General features: G+C 60.6%; 1 protein-coding gene across 1 annotated transcript; it reads right to left on the bottom strand.

Annotated features, from left to right (window-relative positions):
• Window positions 1-112: 112 nt before the first annotated feature.
• Window positions 113-16,514, bottom strand: FAM131C (family with sequence similarity 131 member C). The gene is made up of 7 exons (XM_089301467.1): window positions 16,137-16,514; window positions 4,660-4,775; window positions 4,000-4,035; window positions 3,661-3,754; window positions 1,856-2,038; window positions 1,531-1,641; window positions 113-981 (listed from the first exon to the last, which is right to left on the bottom strand). The coding sequence occupies exons 1-7, from the start codon at window positions 16,156-16,158 to the stop codon at window positions 719-721; spliced, it is 825 nt and encodes a 274-aa protein (XP_089157593.1). The 5' UTR covers window positions 16,159-16,514; the 3' UTR covers window positions 113-718.
• Window positions 16,515-17,321: the final 807 nt, after the last annotated feature.

The following is a 17,321-nucleotide window of genomic DNA, read 5'->3' as shown; positions in this document are numbered from 1 at the left end:
TCTTGGAGCCTTCTCAGACCTGTCTCTTAAACTTAACACTCCATGGGGCCTCCAGAACCCCTGCCCAGGGGCCCAGGCACCCGCCTTCCCCAGCAAAGACCAGCCAAGTGCATGCAGGTGAACCCACCGCTTTAATACCAGGGCACCGTGAGGACGACGGGGGTGGCAGTGGGGGCACCGAGGGAGCAGGTTTGGGACGGGGAGAGCCAGGTGGACACTCCAGACACAGAGACGCTCTGAAGGTGCCAATGAGCAGGGGCTGTGCCTCCAGGGAGGTGACCTCATCTTCCCTAGGGAGCAGGTGCACAGGCGGGGGACTGAGCCCAGGGCAAGGCAGGGTCCCCAGCCCCACTCCTACTGGGTCTCTCTGTCCCCACGAGGCCATCGGCCTGGGATCCTGGCAGCAGCGTCTCTGGGGGCCATGGCCCCAGCATCTGTCGCTGTCCTTGAGCTCCCTGAAGACAAGGGGCAAGGGGCAGTGCCCCCTGAGCCTGGGAAAGACAGAGAAGGGGGACTCAGGCTGCCTCTGATGGCCGGGTCCACCGGAGCACAGAGTGACCCACAGGAGCGCCAGCCCTCATCCCTGCCGCCTCCTCCCTGAGCCTGCCCCAAGAGGTGGAGAGCTGCCCAGCGGCATTCCCAGAGTCCAGATGTGCCTGGGCTACGGACTGGCCAAGGTCACGGTGTGGGCAGGTGCTGGCCCCGTGCAGCCCCCACCTCAGTTATAGAAAACCTCGTCTTCCTCTTCGGAGAGGGAGCCGCTGTCCACCGAGGGGAGCGACCCCTGCAGGCAGCCCCCTGCCTCGGGCCCCAGGCCCCCGGGCAGCCGCTGCCGGTGCTGCTGCTCAGGGCTGGGGGGCTGGGGGCTGGCAGGGGGGAGGGGAGAGGGGGAGGGCCACTCATCAGGGGAGTGGCCAGGCGAGGAGAAGGCCAGGAGGCTGTCATCCCGTGATGGGCCGCTCAGGAAGCTGTCCTGCAGGCCTGCAAAGCAGATAGGGGGGCGGATGCATCCGGGCTCCTGAATAGTGGCCCCTCCAGGTGGGAGGATGGCCCGCCCACAACCCCTGCCCCACGCCCCACTGCGGCTGCCCAGTGTGTGACCTTGGCCAGGCCCCTGAACCTCCCTGTGTCCACCTCCTCTCTGCCACTCCAGGGAGGGTACAGGGTTGGGGCCAGGTGCTTGGCTGTGCCCGGTGCCCAGTTTCACATCCTCACTCTGACCCTCTGGCTGTGTCACCTGGGGTGAGCTTCAGGGCCTCCTGGTGCCTCCGTTGCCTTAGTTGTAAGAAGGGGACGATGGGACCTACTCCCAGTGCCACAGCGCAGTAAGGGACATTGCAAGCAGAAAGTGCTCATCACCCCCTCTCCCCATGTGGGTGGCACCCGCTGGGCAGTGGGTCCATTGTACAGATGAGAAAACGAAAGCTGGGGAAGGAAGGGTCTTGCCCGCCTCACACAGCCTGGGGTGGCCGCAGGCCTCTGGCCTCAGTTCTGCACCACCCACCCCAGCCCAGGCCCCCCGGGCTGTACCCTGGAGCTGATCCGTGTCCTGGGGGCTGGTCTCGAGGTGCAGCTCCTCACCGTCCAGCGAGGACCAGGCGCTCAGTGTGGCCTCTGTGATGGCAAACTGCTCGGCGACCCCTGGGGACAGTGGGGTATGGGCAGGTGGGGGGAGCGCTGGCACCAAGACCGGCTGAGGGGCCACCTCTCGGGGCTGCCAATCACACCCAGCCACACCCACCCTGTGCCTTCTCTGCCACCCACATGGTGCCCATACAGTGACCCCGCTCCCAGAGGCCGCACTCCACCCCTGCAGAGCGGCCGGGCCCCCTCTCCCCTCCCCCTTCCCGCTGACCTGCTGCAAAGCGGGCCTCCCGCAGCTCATCCGGGAGGCAGTGGTAGCGCTCGTCCTCGGCCGGGGACAGCTCCCAGCCCGATCGCTGGGCGCTCCAGCCCTTCCACTCAATGAGGTGGGCCACGCGGCCCCGTGCCATGGCCGTGGGCTTGGTCATGTGGTCCTTGATGCTCTGCACCACCCCTGGGGCATTGGGGACATTGGGGGACCGTCCCGATGTTACACCCTGCTCAGGTCTGCCTCCCAACCCCTGGAGGCTCTCCTCAGGGTCATCAGGTGGCCCGTACCCCAATCCATCCATGCCTGAGTACGGGGGATGCCCTGTACCCCCCGCCAAGTGCCCCACAGGATTCCAGGGCCCACCCAGTCCCTCCCACCCCTCCCTTCCCAGGGCCTCCCAGGGCTGCACGGCCCCCTGGGCTCAGATGCCCCCCACTCTGAGCCCACGCCCCCCTTCTCCACGCTGGCCACACCCTCCAGTCCTTCTTGACCGAGCTCTCACCCTTGTCCCCGCCCCTCACTCCCTGCCGCTTCTCTCCTGAGCTGTCCCTCAGCGAAGTCCTGCACAGCCACATCTTTCTCAGGTCTGCTGGAGACTGCACCCCAAGGGGACGTGGGTGGCAGAGGGGCAGGGAGACCAGGCCTGGCAACATCGGGGAGATTCGGGCCGCCCCAAGGGGACGTGGGTGGCAGAGGGGCAGGGAGACCAGGCCTGGCAACATTGGGGAGATTCGGGCCACCCCAAGGGGACGTGGGTGGCAGAGGGGCAGGGAGACCAGGCCTGGCAACATCGGGGAGATTCGGGCCGCCCCAAGGGGACGTGGGTGGCAGAGGGGCAGGGAGACCAGGCCTGGCAACATCGGGGAGATTCGGGCCGCCCCAAGGGGACGTGGGTGGCAGAGGGGCAGGGAGACCAGGCCTGGCAACATTGGGGAGATTCGGGCCGCCCCAAGGGGACGTGGGTGGCAGAGGGGCAGGGAGACCAGGCCTGGCAACATCGGGGAGATTCGGGCCGCCCAAAGTCCCACTTGGAGCCTGTGGTAGAAAGTGCTGGATTGCATCAGGGGCAGCTGTTTGGCTCAGTTAAGATGTTGCTTGGGGCAGGCGCTGTAGCGCAGTGGGTTAAAGCCCCGGCCTGCAGGGCCAGCATCCCATATGAGGTGCCAGTTGGAGTCCCGGCTGCTCCACTTCTGATCCAGCTCCCTGCTAATAAACCTGGGGAAGCAGTGGAAGATGGCCCAGGTGCTTTGGCCCTGGCACCCGTGTGGGAGACCTGGAAGAAGCTCCTGGCTCCTGGCTTCAGGTCGGCACAGCTCTGGCCATCGTCCAGTATACCAGAGGATGGAAGACCTCTCTCTCTCTCTCTCTCTCTCTCTCTGTAACTCTTTCAAATAAATAAAATAAATCTTAAAAAAAAAAAAAAAAAAGACGTTCCTTGGGACATCCATATCCCAGACGAGGGCCTGGGTTCCAGTCCGGCTCGATGCCCATGGCAGCTTCCTGCCACGGTGCACCCTGGGAGGCTGCCGGGATTGGTTCAAGCACTAGGGCTCCTGTCACCACGTGGGAAACCTGCATTGAGTTCTGGGCCCCTGGCTTTGGCCTGGGCCAACACAGCTGTTGTGGTCATTTTGGGAGTGAAGCAGCTGATGGAAGATTTCTGTCTCTCTGCCTCCCAAGGAAAAAAAATAGAAAATGTTGACTCCATCGCCACCTAGTTGTCATCCAGCTTTGGGCACCCCACGGCTGTGTCCAGGGTGGGCGGGGCCAGCTCCAAGGCCAGGGGAGGGGCAGCAGGAACCTACCCACGAGAGACGAGGTGGCCAAGGCAGCCACGTTGTAGTTGCTGGCGCAGGATCTGGAGTGGCACAGGTGGCCATTGGTGGTCTGGAAGCACCTCTGTAAGGGTGGGGGTGCAGCAGTGAGCAGGAAGGGGCAGACGCCACGGGACAGCCTCCACCATCACCACCGCCATCACCCAGCCCACCCAGCTCCCCTGGGCAGGGTAGGGGAGTGGGGGTAAGGCCAGTGAGATCCCACCAACCCCCTCCCAGGTCCACCGCTGCCCCTAGGGCTGGCAGGGCTGTGCCCAGGGCGATGGGTCCGCAGCAGGTGGCTAGTCCAGGGCACAGCAAGGCACTGACCTGCCAAGGATCCCAACAGAAGTCCATCTGTTTGTCCTGCAACAAGAGGAGAGAGTAGTCAGGCTTGACCAGCAGACGGCTCTAGGGCCCGAGTCTTGGGTGGTGACGTGGGCTGGCCTTCGGTGCTCCCTGACCTCGGGCCTGCCACACACGGGAGGCACCATGCAGAGAAAGGGGGGTCACTGTGGTACCACCAGGCAGTACCTGGGTTTGAGTTCTGACTTTGCCACTTCCTGGCTGGGAGCAGACAATGCCTCAAACCTCACAGCTGGTGGTGGAGTGTGCATGGCACAAAGTAGGAAAAGGTCTCCTAATACACACACACACACACACACACACCCCTGGATGTCTGGATGTGATGACGTACGCACAGGGCAGAAGTGAGGCGCCAACTGCACTAAGCAGTAGGGGCTGGAGCGAAGGTGCCATCTGCAAGGCCGGGTTAATTCGGGCGGTGGCCTCAGGCTGGGGCTGTGCTTTCTACACAAGCCCAGCCCGGTCCCTGGATGCCAGCCCACTCCAGACCCTCGTGCAGGTGAATCCCCAACCTCAAGGGCCCAATTGTGCTGGCAGGGACGGCGCCCCCTGCCGGGAGCTGTGGGGAACAGCCTGGAATCTGGGCACAGGCAGGAGGAGGGAGCAGGAGGGAGGGGTTGTTACCTTGCCAGCGACATGGTCTGGAGCAGTGGTGGGCGGGCAGCTCGCGCACAGGTGTGGGTCAAGGGCTTCCGTGCCCTGGGGCATGGGGCAGTCCTTGTGGGCACTTGTGAAGAGATCTGGAAGTGAGTGGGGCGGGGCGAGGTCAGGGAAGCCCAGGCCTCCCCCACTTGCCAAGTGTGTCCAGGGAGGCCCGGAGATGACCTTGGCCTTGTTACCCACGGTGACCCCACAGGACACAGACTCCAGGGCACTGCCACTTCATCCCTGGGCCCTGCTGGGGGCCTCTCTCCACCCCACCCTGGTCTGGAAGCCTCTGGAAGGCCCCAGCCTGACCTCTCTGCCCACACCACCCCTGCCTGCCCCTGTGCCCGCATCTCCTCCTTCCCCTCCCTCTCCGAGGCGAGCTGTCCTCACAGGGGCTGGGTCTGCCCGCCTGCACTCAGGAGCACTCCTGGATGGGTGCCGCTCTCCTCATCAGAGGCACCTGTCAGCTTCACACAGGCCTCTGTGCCCCCCCCCCCCCAGCTTGGGGACTTCGCCCCTGTCTGAGCAAGCAGCCCCCATGCCTCCTACTTCAAACTCCTGACCTGCCGCGGCCTCTAGCCCCGGCCCACACCTCTGCCCACATCACAGAGGTGTGTGCCACCTCCTGTTCTCCCCGACCCGTGCCACGCGGGGTTCATGAGAGGCACACGTGCAGCTGCCAGAAAACTTCAAACGGCCAAGTGCAAGGCTGACTCCTATGAGCCCGCCTTCCCCGAGCTCAGTGGCCCCCAGACCCCGCTGGCCCCCTCTGCCTCCATAAGCCACACCCCCCGGCGCCCACCCACCCCAACAGCTGCTCCCCAGTCCCCATTGTGGCAACCCCTCCCCCCACCTTGGCCCCTAGCTGTTGCCTGCCCCACACCCCCTGCAGACCCTTTTCCTCCCTCTCCATCCCCAAAGATGGCATCCCTGCCTCGCTGATGCCTACATCCACACCCCCAGGCCTGAGTCCCCCCTTGAGCTGATGGCTCAACGCAATTTCCCACTCTCTGGACGCCAGAAAGGGACGTCATACAGAACTGGGACAAAAGCAAGCAGTGACCCCGCACCCATATTTGCTGCGGTTTGGACATTTGCCTCCTAACCTTGAGAATTTGGTCCCCACAGTCTAACTTACTGGCATTAAGAGTTTGGAAACTCAATCCAGTGGGAGTGTTTAGGGGCAAGGCCGTGGGGAAGCAACTTGGACGACATTGGGGGTGGGACCCTGTACTGGATCTGGGCGGATGCACACGGGGAGCCCTGCCTCCTGCTACGTGATGCCCTGGGCCAGCAAGAACGCCAGCCCTGGAGAACGGACCAAGGTGCCCGATCTCGGACTGTGAACCTCTAGAACCGGCAGCCAAAATAAACCTCGCTTCCCGGTAGAATGAGACTGCCTCTGCGACTTTGTGACGGTGACAAACGCTGGCTCCCACGAGCCTTCTCCCTTCCCCAGCTTTAGAAAATGAGGCAGTCCATTCCCCAGCTGCACCAACTAAAAACCTGCGAGTTTCCTTACCGTTCTGCCTCCCTCAAGGCCAACAGCAGGCCCGAAGGGCTCCCTCTCCGTCCTCTGTGCCAGCTGATCCACCTCCTTCCTCACGGCAGCCCCTGAGAGGGGCATCATTCGGGATTTCATCATCGCGCGCCCACCGCGGGTGCACAGACACACACCTAGCTGGTAGGGCCGTCCATGCACCTGGGACAGGTGGAGCAGCCTACTGCTCCCAGGCGAGGAACGCAAACAGCAGGCAGCTATAGCACAAAGGTAAGTACTCGCGTAGCTGTGCGTGTGGAGACAGTTACATATGGAGACAGGTGCAGTTACAAAGTGACATAAAACAGATTTAAAAATGGTCCATGTTGGGGTGGGGCTTGGCACAGCAGGTTAAGCTGCTCCTTAGGGCGCCAGCAACCCATGTGGTTCAAGTCCCAGCGCATCTGCTTCCTAGCCAGCTGCTTGCTAATGAGCCAGGGAAGCAGCAGATGATGGCTCAACAACGTGACTTCCTGCCGCCCACGTGGGCTGGACCCCTGGTTTCAGTCTGGCCCAGTCCCCGCTGTCGCCACCCTTTGGAGAGTGAACCAGCAGATAAAAAAGCTCCATCTTACCCTCTCTGTCTCATTCTGCCTTTCAAATAAATAACACCCTTTTTTAAAAAAAAAAAAAAAACTCAATAAGAGACAAAAATTTTTTTTAAACACAAGAGGCCCATGTGTAAGAATACCCACAGAGAGTGAGTTGGCAGGACTGGAAGCTGCCCCAGGTGAGGGAGGGGGCGGGCAGTGAGGGAGGACGGAGGCCTAGGATGCTACTGTCCACCCCTGTACACTCCAAACACTGCACACAGAGGCCACACTAAAGTTACCTTTTAAAATTTTATTTCGGGAGGCCGGCGCTGCGGCTCAATAGGCAAGTCCTCCGCCTTGCGGCGCTGGCACACCGGGTTCTAGTCCCGGTCAGGGCGCCGGATTCTGTCCCAGTTGCCCCTCTTCCAGGCCAGCTCTCTGCTGTGGCCAGGGAGTGCAGTGGAGGATGGCCCAAGTGCTTGGGCCCTGCACCCCATGGGAGACCAGGAGAAGCACCTGGCTCCTGCCATTGGATCAGCGTGGTGCGCCAGCCGCAGCGGCCATTGGAGGGTGAACCAACAGCAAAAGGAAGACCTTTCTCTCTGTCTCTCTCTCTCACTGTCCACTCTGCCTGTCAAAAAAACATTTTATTTCGGGAAAAGAAAAATTGTCATTCAGGTTAGCGTGGGCTTTGGCATGCCGAGCTGCCACGTGGGACACCCACATCCCATATCAGAGCGCCTGGGGTCTAGTCCCACCTCTGCTTCCCATCCAGCTTCTTCTAATGCACACCCCAGGAGGCAGCGGGGACAGCCAAGGGCTTAGGCTGCTGCTACCCAGTGGGAGACCCGGATGGAATTCCTGTCTCCTGGATTTGGCCTGGTGCAGGCCTGGCCTCTGTGGCCACTTGGTTCATAAACCAGAGGATGGAAGATCTCTCTGTCTCTCCCTCTTCGTCATTTTGACTTCCAAATTTACCAGTTTTTTTTTTTTTCTTCAATGATAAATTAACCTTAGCTTATGGTAACCTTTTTGCTTTATAAACTTTTAATTAAAAAAAAAAACTTTTGACTTTTTAAGTAACATTCACTTTAAAATATACTTTGCAGGATTGGCATTGTGGTGTTGTGCCTGATGCCGTTTTATAGTGAACTTTTATAATTAGAAGTACACTCTAAAATAATGATTGACATAGAGTAATGTATAAACCAGCAACACAGTCAGTGTTGCCACAATCAGGTAGCAAGTGCCTAACTGTGCCTGCTATGCTGTAGCACACCGGGCAGCCGGTAGGTGTGTTCACACCTGCATCGCCACACACGGGAGTAGGATGACAACCTGACAGCTCCAATGTCGTGACAGTGATGTTGTCACTGGAAACAGTCATTTGTCAGCTCCATGATGGATACCTGGCATGTGACCATATGTGAACCACGTGGTGGCTCCACCCACAGCAAAGCCCTTAGCCAATGGCCGCCCAATGCAGGACCCTGGCTCTTTTGTCTGGGTCCAGAAAATTCAGCTTTGCTCACATTGTGGGGTCGGCTGAGACCCTAGCCTGGACGGCGCCCTGCTGGGTTGCATCTCTGGAAGACGCCCTCTACCTGTCAGGGCAGCCCTGTCTTCCGGAGGAGCTGCTGCCAAGCCACCCTGCCCAGGGTCTCATCCCAACGCTGCTCTTTACTACGTGGTGGGGGGGTGACTTCACCTCCTCCAGACTCCACATCACCATCTGTCAAATGGACCCCCGAGGGACTTCTTATTCTGTAACAGGAAGTGGTTAGGCCCAGGCCCTGTCCAAGGTGCTGAATGAGCTCTGTGTCCCAACCCTGCGCCACTCTCTGACTCACCCTACCCACCTCTCCCGTGTGCCCAGAGGGTCACTGGCAGCAACTGGGGATGCCAGGCCCCAGTTGGATGTCTGCATAACCAGCAGACCACAGAGACCAGCAGGCAGGGGTGGGCAAGCAGGAGGACAGCCGGCTCTCCCACCTCTGCTGTGGCCAAGACCGTGAGTTTTTCAAGGGGCCAAGTGCTGAGGAAGGTACCATGTTTCAGTCTCATTGGTACCCACCCCAGCCCCAGGAGGCTGCCTGCAGGGCCAAGTCCCAAGAGGCTGGAGGGTGGATCGTTTCAAGAGAACAGGGCAGTGGGCGAGGAAAGGGAGGTGAAACCAGAGCAAATCTCTGAAGACAGAGGCTCTAGAATGGGAAGGGCCCCCTCCCATGGCTCCTGGAGAACTCACCACACTAACCCAGAAGATGGCCCCACTTCATCTTCCACCACACTCGCCCTCTGCACCCTGGCCACGCAGATCACTTTCGGGGTGCTCCTCAGACACACCCAGCACATTCCCCACCCCAGGGCCTTTGCACTGTCTACCCCTTCCCGCCCTCTGGAACCCTCTCCTCCCAGACACCACAGGGTCTCCCCCTCCCTCCACTTTGGTCTCTCCTCAAATGCTGCAACCTCAGCATGGCTTCCCCCTAGCTTATCGGTTATGACACCTGCCGGTCTCCACCCTTCACACACGACACTCGGTGCCTCTCACCAGCACAGAGCTCTGGAAGAGCTGGGATCTGGCCTGCTTTATTCTCTGGGGCAGCCCCTGCACCTGCCACAGGGTGTCACTGAATACCCGCTGCGAGAAGGAAGGCGTGAACGTTTGGATGCTGGCCACACCGAGGCCTCAACAATGAGCCCTTGTTAGCCAAGAAAGGGCCACGAGAGCTCCAGACATCCACACGTCCCGGCCCCTTTTCCCAAATTCCCCGTGCCACACCCATTCATGAGAAGATAGAGGGGCCCCAAGAGGGGAAGAGGCCAGCAGAATAAGGAGCAGACGCAGTCCTCAGGCTGCAAGCAAGCAGGTGCTTACTGGGCTGGAGGCCAGAGGACAACTTTCAGCCCAACTGGACCGGACATGGTGTGCAGCAGAGAGCTCCAGGATCAGCCCAAAGACTGTGGACAGGTGGACAAGCCAGGAAGGTAGGGGTGAGCCCATGCGAGGCAGGGACTGTAGAAAAGGAAGGCAGGGTCGTAACTGCCCCTCCTCCAACGAGCCAGATGTAAGGAGGTCAGAGCCGTGAGGATGGTGTGGAGTGGCACGGATCAAGAGGGCTCAGCCAAGCCCTGCTCAGAGTGCAACATATCTTGCTCCTTATCCGCAGTCTCAGCTCTGTGACCCTGAGCTGACCTTGTCCCTCTCTGGGCTTCAGGGTCTCTGTCCTCACAAAGGCAGTGTGAAAGTCGGGGGCGCCTTGTTCCGTGGGACATGTAAGCCTTGTACTAGGTCATCATTTTAATAAATGGAACAGAGGGGCTGGCACTGTGGCACAGCAGGTAAAGCCACCACCTGTGACACCGGCATCCCATATGGGCACCGATTCGAGTCCCAGCTGCTCCATTTCTGATCCAGCCCCCTGCTAATGGTCTGGGAAAGCAGAAGAAGATGGCCCAAGTCCTTGGGCCCCTGCACCTATGTGGGAGATCCTGATGAAGCTCCTGGCTCCTGGCTTCAGCCTGGCCCAGCCCAGGCTGTTGCAGCCATTTTGGGAATGAACAGTGAATGGAAGACTTTTCTTTCTCTGCCTCTGCCTCTCCCTCTCTCTCTGTAAATTGGCCTTTCAAATAAGTAAATAAATGTTAAAAAAAAAAAAAGAAGAAATGAAATGAAACAGAGTGGAGGAGCCAGCGCAGTGGTACAGCAGGTAAAGCCGCTGCCTGTAGCACCAGCATCCCATGTGGGTGCCGGTTCAAGTCCCGGCTGCTCCATTTCCAATTCAACTCCTTGCTGATGGCCTGGGAAAGCAGTAGAGGATGGTCCAAGAACTTGGACCCCTGCACCTACATGGGAGACCTGGAGGAAGCTCCTGGATCAGCTCAGCTCTGGCCAAATTGCAGCCATTTAGGGAGTGAACCAGCAGATGGAAGATCTCTCTCTCTCTCTCTTCCTCTGTAACCCTGTGTTTCAAACAAATAAATAAATCTTTAAAAACAAAGGAAGGAAGGAATAGAGTGGAATGGAGGCTCTCAGAGCTGAGGGCGGCAGTGCTGGACTAAGTACTGTTTCCTGAAGCTTCTGTCTAAATGGCATGGACACACTTGTGTGCATGCACACACATGGATGGTGAGAATTTTCTGTGTGTGCATCTTGGGTCACAATGCAAAGTACATTTATTCCTGTGAGTTCAAACACGTTTAAAGCCACCACACTTAACATTCCAGAAATTCTGCAGGTCAGGCACAAGGTGTTCCTCGCCACCTTGCAGGCTGCAGGCTCCCCCTGGGAGGGCTGAGAGAAGCTGGCACACTCCTAGGGCGCTGGTGGCCCCTGAAGCTGTTGTGAAAGTCCTCGGCCGCAGGCCCTGCATGAGGCTGGCTCTGCTGGAGAGGGGAGCACGGGGCAGGCTGGAAGGAGGAGACGTGACTCCAACAAGGTCATTCTCTGAGGTGGTGGCAGGCTCGGGGGACTCCCGGCTCTCGGTCCCCAAGCCTGCCTGCCCCTCACCTCACCTGACCAAGCTGCCTTCTCCCCTCCGAGGACTTTGGTCCCGTGATGTCACAGACAGGTTGCCATGGAGATGTCAGATAATGAAGCGGCCCAGGATGAAATCACAGGCTGCTCTTAGCCCAGCTGGGACCCGGCCACGTCACCGCCGGCAACTGGAAAAACACAGTTTCCGGGGGGGTGGGGGTGGGGGTGGGGTGGGGCGGCCCGAGGGGACCGTGAGCTCCCGCTCTTGAGACTGCTGCCCTCTCCCAAGGGAGATGGGGGTGTGCCCCCTTTCTTCCCCGGTCCACAACTCCCTCCAGTGACCTCAGGGTCAGCAGCCCCTTCTCAGACCTGCCCCCTCCCCACTTCCCCCGGCCCGTGGTTGCCATGGCAACACAGGGGGCTATTTTGATCCTGCAAGGAGAGGGGTGTTATCCAGAAGTCCTACATCCTCTGCCATCACCCAAACACCTGCTCTGCTAATCAAGGACGAGCCTGCCTGCCCACACCAGCTCCACTAGCTGCCCTAGTGGACAGCCACCCAGACAGTCCCTCCTGATGTCTAACCTAATCCCCTCTTGCTGCAGGCCTTCTCTGCTTGCTCAGGCTCCTCTCAATTGCTTCAGAGTCTTCTGGGTCCCTCGGCTGCTCCTTGGAGTCCCAGCCCATCTGTCACCATGGTACCATCTCCCCCTAGGGGGTCTCCCAGAGCTCCAGGCCCCAGGAGGGCAGGGAAGGTCCAAGTTTAACCCTTCTCTCTCCCAGCAAACCAGAGAAAGTCAATCTCTGGAAATCACACAGTAACGGAGCAAGAACCTGGCTGCCACCCTGTGCTGCTCCTCCCCAGTCAGCCATGTGCTTCTCAAAGCATCTCAGAGCACCTGCGGCCGAATGCACGCCAGGATCCCTCTGGCCACCAGGGCCCGGGGTGTGCGCTGCCTGGGGTGACGTGCCAGTCGGTGTCCTTGGCTCTGAACACGACCAAGTGGTCAAGGCTTCCTCTCGCGGTCCGTGCCATGAGTGGAAACCTCGACTCTCCACGGCCAGCTCCACGGCTGCAGGCACGTGACGTGACCCCGTGAGCCTCAGGTTCTCGTCTGTAAAGTGAGAACACAAGGACACGCCCTGCGAGGCTGGCGGGAGGCCCATCTCTCTCCCCTCAGGTCCTCGTTCTGGGCAGCAGGGTGGACACAGGCAGCTGCCCCTCTGCTCCTGTCCCTAGGTCAGTGCTTGCCCTGGGGACTCCACAGAGGGTGAGTCCTTGGCCTCTCTGCCTGGTGAGTCATTGCCACAAGAGCAGGCCACAGAGCGTGGCAGAGGCAATGTCCACCATGCCCAGGACACTTGTTTTCGGGTCACTTGGACACAGCAGGCGCTTCACCCATGGGTCATTGCTGCTCAGAGCCGTCCAAGGTGGTCTCTTTCCATCTCCACCCAGGCTGCAGGGAGAGCAGGTGCCTCTCCAGGACTCCACACAGCCCAGCTCCTTTCCACTTGTCTCTGCCACCCTGGGGTGCAGCCTCTTTGAACACCCTGCTTTAGCCCCACCTGCTCCAAGCAGCCTGCCCAGATGGGCCTCCCCTGTGCGAGGGGCGCCCTCATCAGCGGTTCTAATGTGCCAAGGCCACCTACTCAGCGTCAGAGGGTGCCCTGGGCCTTCCACTCACCATCTCTCATTGACCTCTCACACCCACCCCCCTTCAAGGTAGGAAGCATGATGCCCACTTCACCAAGGGGGAAACTGAGGCTGGGAGAGGCTCAACCACCAAAGGTCATCAGCGGCAGGGACGGGTGCAGCCTTCAGGCAGTGTGAAACCCGAACCTTTGCTGGCGCCTTGTGCCAACCTCTGGAGAGGGGCCTCAGGCAACTGTCCAAGCGTGTGTCCTGCTCGTCCGCTAGATTCCTCCAAGGGCAAAACTGTCTCTCTCATCAGACCGTGAGCCCCGAAAAGGCGAGGTCCCATCTGTCCTTTTCTCCGTCTCCCCAGAGTGCTCAGTCTAAGCCTGCGCCCTGGCAACCCGAGGGCCATGGCAAGACGGCTCCCGGGTACTGCGGGGCTGAGAGCTGGAGCCGCCTCCCTGACATCAGGAGACCTCCAAGTTTCCAGCAGAAAGTCCTCAGTCTCCACTGGAGACCCCCAGGGTCGGTCTGGCAGGGAGGCCTGGGGCAGGAGGAGCAGCTGTGAACCCCTTCTCTCCTCCCTGCGGGTGGACACTGGTGGAGGCGGTCAGCCCCAGGCAGACAGGAGCCATCCGAATGATCCCCCCAAGGGTGCTGCCTTGAGCAATGCCAGGTGAGGGCAGGGGTCCCCAGCAGCGCTGGGGTCACACAGACCCCCATCTCTGAGCCCCACTTCTGCCCCACAGGGTTGAATGAGAGCTATCTGGGTCAGGAGAGCCAAGGCTCAGGCTGGCCCAGCAGAAGCGCCCAACAAATGGTGGCTTAAAAATAGACGACGAACACAAAACAGCTCCTGGAAACAGCGCGAGTCGCCTTCATCCGGCCCCAATCACCTCCCCGCTGTCCCCGGGGCCTCAAGTGCCTTTTCCCAGGAGGCAAGCTGGCGCCCAGGGCCTCTGCAGCTTCCCCTTGTCCAGCCAAGGTCTGGACTAGCCACCTGCATAGAGCGACACCAAGGGCACCAGCTAAGCCTCTGAGCGCTCGCAACGTGACAGGTTCCAGTCTGAGTGCTGCACAGGTACTAAGCCATTTCATCCCCCCAGCACCCCCATGACGTCAGTACTGTTAGGATTCCCATTTTAGAGATGAGAACGCCAAGATACAGCTACAAGATCAAGGAACTAGTGAGTGGTTGTGGCAGGGATTCAAGCAAGCAGAAGCCCCCTGCTGGGATGGGGTGGCCTGGGGTGTGGCACGGCATCAGCCTCATGCAGAATGGGGCTCATGGCCCTGGCTTGGGCTTCAGACTGCGTGCCTGGCCCTGGGAAGCACTTGGTGCTGGCAAGGAGACCAGGTGGGGGTCTCAGGAACGCGCGGAAGCCTGCAGCTCCAGAGGAGGAGGACAGGGGCAGGGCGGTGAGGTATAGACACTAAGGACGTCTGCATGTCAGGGCTCAAATCCTAGCTTTGCTAAGTCCTAGCTGTGTGGCCCAGGGCACATCACTCAGCTGTCCCCTGCTTCGGATACAAACAGGGACTATGGTAGCAAATAACCCAAATCAGCTTTTTGCTCCACTACTTTCAGACCAGTACCTGGTAAGGTGGAAGCACTCAGAGAGAGGATGAGTGACAAGTAGAGGGGCAAGTGGCTTCCGCTCAGTGGCTCAGCCACCCAGAGTTCTGGGGACAACGGCAGTCCTCTGCCCTCAAAGCTCCTCTTGCATGCTGAACCTCAGGAGGTGGACAGAACTGCAGGTGCACGTGGGGAGCCCAGGCTTCCAAAGGATGGGTGGAGCCGGCACAGACCTGCCAGGGTGACCGCAAATGGCCCTGACAGAGGGTGCCATGGAGGGAGCACCAGGCAAGGGTTTCCCAGGGCCCAGACCCACAGCATGACCTTGGCGGGCATCTTGCCCGCTCCCTCTCTGTCCTGTGCTCAGTGAGCCCTCAGCTCACAGGCCGGTCCATCTGGGGCTGGGGCCCTACGGCACCTGGCACAAGATGGCCAAGGCATGCGGAAGGGACACAGTCTCTGAGGAATCACCAGACCCCAAACACCTAGAGCTGGCCCCACCCGGACCCCTAACACTGAAGCTGGCCCCACCCGGACCCCTAACACCTGGAGCTGGCCCCACCCAGAGACTGCCAGAGCCCTGGAGGTTTCCGGAGCCCCTCGGGCACCGACAGCTGTCCAAAGGGACCCTTAACTCCTCTGAAGACTGCTTCCCCTTGCTGGGCAGTGGCTGCCACAGACCAGGTGCTACGCTGGGTCCACGGTCCGGGCACGCAGTAGGTGTCATTACTGTCAGCTGAATCAGGGGTCAGCGAATGAACCTCCCAGGGCCCAGCCCTCCTCCTTCCCCTCCCCACCCTGATCTCTCCAGCCCACTCCCCTGAGTGCCCGAGAGCTACCCTCAGAGTCCAGAGGACGGGGGAAGGGTGTCATACTCCTTCCTCCACATCCCTCCCAGGGAACCTCCCGTACACCCGAGCAAGATCTGGGGAGTGATGGACGCGGTAGCCGGTCCCCAAGACCCTGTGGGTGCGCTCAGCGGGTGTGGACTCAATCTGCAGAGCCAGAGCCAAGGCCAAAGTGCCCGGCTCTCCCAGCCCTGCCCCTCCCCCCCCCCACTGTGTGGGGAGGGGACTCCCAGGGGAGGAGGGCCCCAAGCCAACACCTTTCCTGAGATGCACTCGGCAGCCTGCCGGGCAGCAGGTGCAACCCTGCACCCACCCCCCAGTCCCAGACAAGAGAGGCAGGCAAGGGCAGCTCGCTCCCCGCTCTGGTGACTGAGGGTGCAGGGTCCGGTGAGAAGCAGAGGAAGGCCCAGGGTTACTGGGAACATCAGGTGTCCTCTGTCCCTTCCTGTCCCCTGACCAAGGAGAGGGTGGGGACGAGGTGGGGGAGGGGCCTTCTTCATAACCTGTTCCCCACCAGAGCCCTTCCTGCCAAGTGGGTTCAGGGGCTGGAGTCGGGTTGGGGGTGGGGGTGAAGCCTGTGCCTTGGGGGTCTGGGGCGGAGGACGCCCCCGCGGCCCCTCCAGAGAAGCCAGGAAGACTCAGGGGCTCCCTCCCTCCCAGGCACACGGCAGGGGCTGCGTGGCTGCTGGGGCGGCCACAACGCGGTGCCCTCGCACGCGCTCTCCGCGCTGCCCCGTGTGCTCAGGGCACCGTGGCCCTGGGGGTGCGGCTGCTCCGGGAAGCACGGGTCGCCGCCCCCAGCCCTTGGTTCCCTCCCAGCGCCCCGGCCCGCGGCCCCCTCACCTCGCGACACGCAGGAGCCCATCACGGGGCCGCGGGGCCGGGCCGCTGCGCCTCGGGTGCGTCGGGCCGCGGGGCGCTCATGTCTCCGCGGGCTGGGGCTGCATGCGCGGCTGGCGCGAGGCAGGCGAGCAGGCGCGCGGGGACCGGGGCTCAGGTCCGCTCGGCCGGGCCTCCGCTGTCGCCGGGTAGCCCCGCAGCCGCCGCCGCCACCAGCGCCACCGCCGCCGCCTTCCGCGCCGCGCCCGCAGCTGCCAGGGCGCGGAGCGGGGGGCGCGGCCCGAGGGCGCCCCGCCCCCGCCCCGCCCCCCGCGCACCTGTTGCCTGGCCTGGCTGGCGGCGGGGAGGGGTCCAGCGGTCCTCAGCGCCTCCCACCGCCTGGTGGCTGGGCTGAAGGTCAGGGAAGGGGCAAGTGGGGGCAGGGAGATTTCTGGCATTTGGGTCACAACGTAAACAACCTCCCCTGAACCGAAACGACAGCCTATCAAGCCGCGGGGTGGGGTGGGGAGTGACACAATAACTCCCATTATGTCCACTTTTTAAAAAATACATTTTGTTTTTATTTGAAAGTCAGAGTGACATCCAGAGAGAGGAAGACACACACACACACACACACAGAAGAGAGAGAGAGAGAGAGAGAGAGAGAGAGAGAGAGAGATTTTCCATCTGCTGGTTCACTCCCCAAATGGCTACAATGGACAAATCTAGGAGCCAGGAGCTTCATCCAGTCTCCCACCTGGATGCAGGGGCTAAAGCTCTTGGGCCACCTCCTGCTGCTTTCCCAGGCACATTAGCAGGGAGCTGGATCAGAAGTGGAGCAGCTGGGACTCGAACCGCCGCCCATATGGGATGCCAGTGTTGCAGAAGGCAATTTCACCTGCTATGCCCAGCGTCAGCCCCCATTATGTCCATTATGCAGAGGAAGACATTGAGGCTCACAGAAGTCAGATATCCATTTATTTATTTATTTGTTTGAATGATAGAGTTACAGAGAGAGGGATGGAGAGACACAGAGAGAGGTCTTCCATCCTCTGGTTCACTCCCTAGATGTCCACAATGGCCATAGGTGCACTGATCTGGAGCCAGGAGCCAGGAGCCAGGAGCTTCTTTCTGGTTTCCCACATGGGTGCAGGGGCCCAAGCACTTGGGCCATCTTCTGCTGCTTTCCCAGGCCATAGCAGAGAGTTG

Source organism: Oryctolagus cuniculus, chromosome 7 (genome assembly GCF_051225735.1).
Source record: "Oryctolagus cuniculus isolate XC-2025 breed Fujian yellow rabbit chromosome 7, ASM5122573v1, whole genome shotgun sequence".
NCBI classification, from domain to species: Eukaryota; Metazoa; Chordata; class Mammalia; order Lagomorpha; family Leporidae; genus Oryctolagus; species Oryctolagus cuniculus.
This window is presented reverse-complemented; position numbering and strand designations above follow the sequence as displayed.

Coding starts and splice junctions, on each gene's coding strand:
- FAM131C (XM_089301467.1), bottom strand. CDS start 16,158: ATGGGCTCCTGCGTGTCGCGAG. Junction 4,776..16,136: donor GGGCTCCTGCGTGTCGCGAG/GTGAGGGGGCCG, acceptor ACTCACTTCCAG/ATCTCTTCACAAGTGCCCAC. Junction 1,642..1,855: donor GGAGGCCCGCTTTGCAGCAG/GTCAGCGGGAAG, acceptor CACTGTCCCCAG/GGGTCGCCGAGCAGTTTGCC.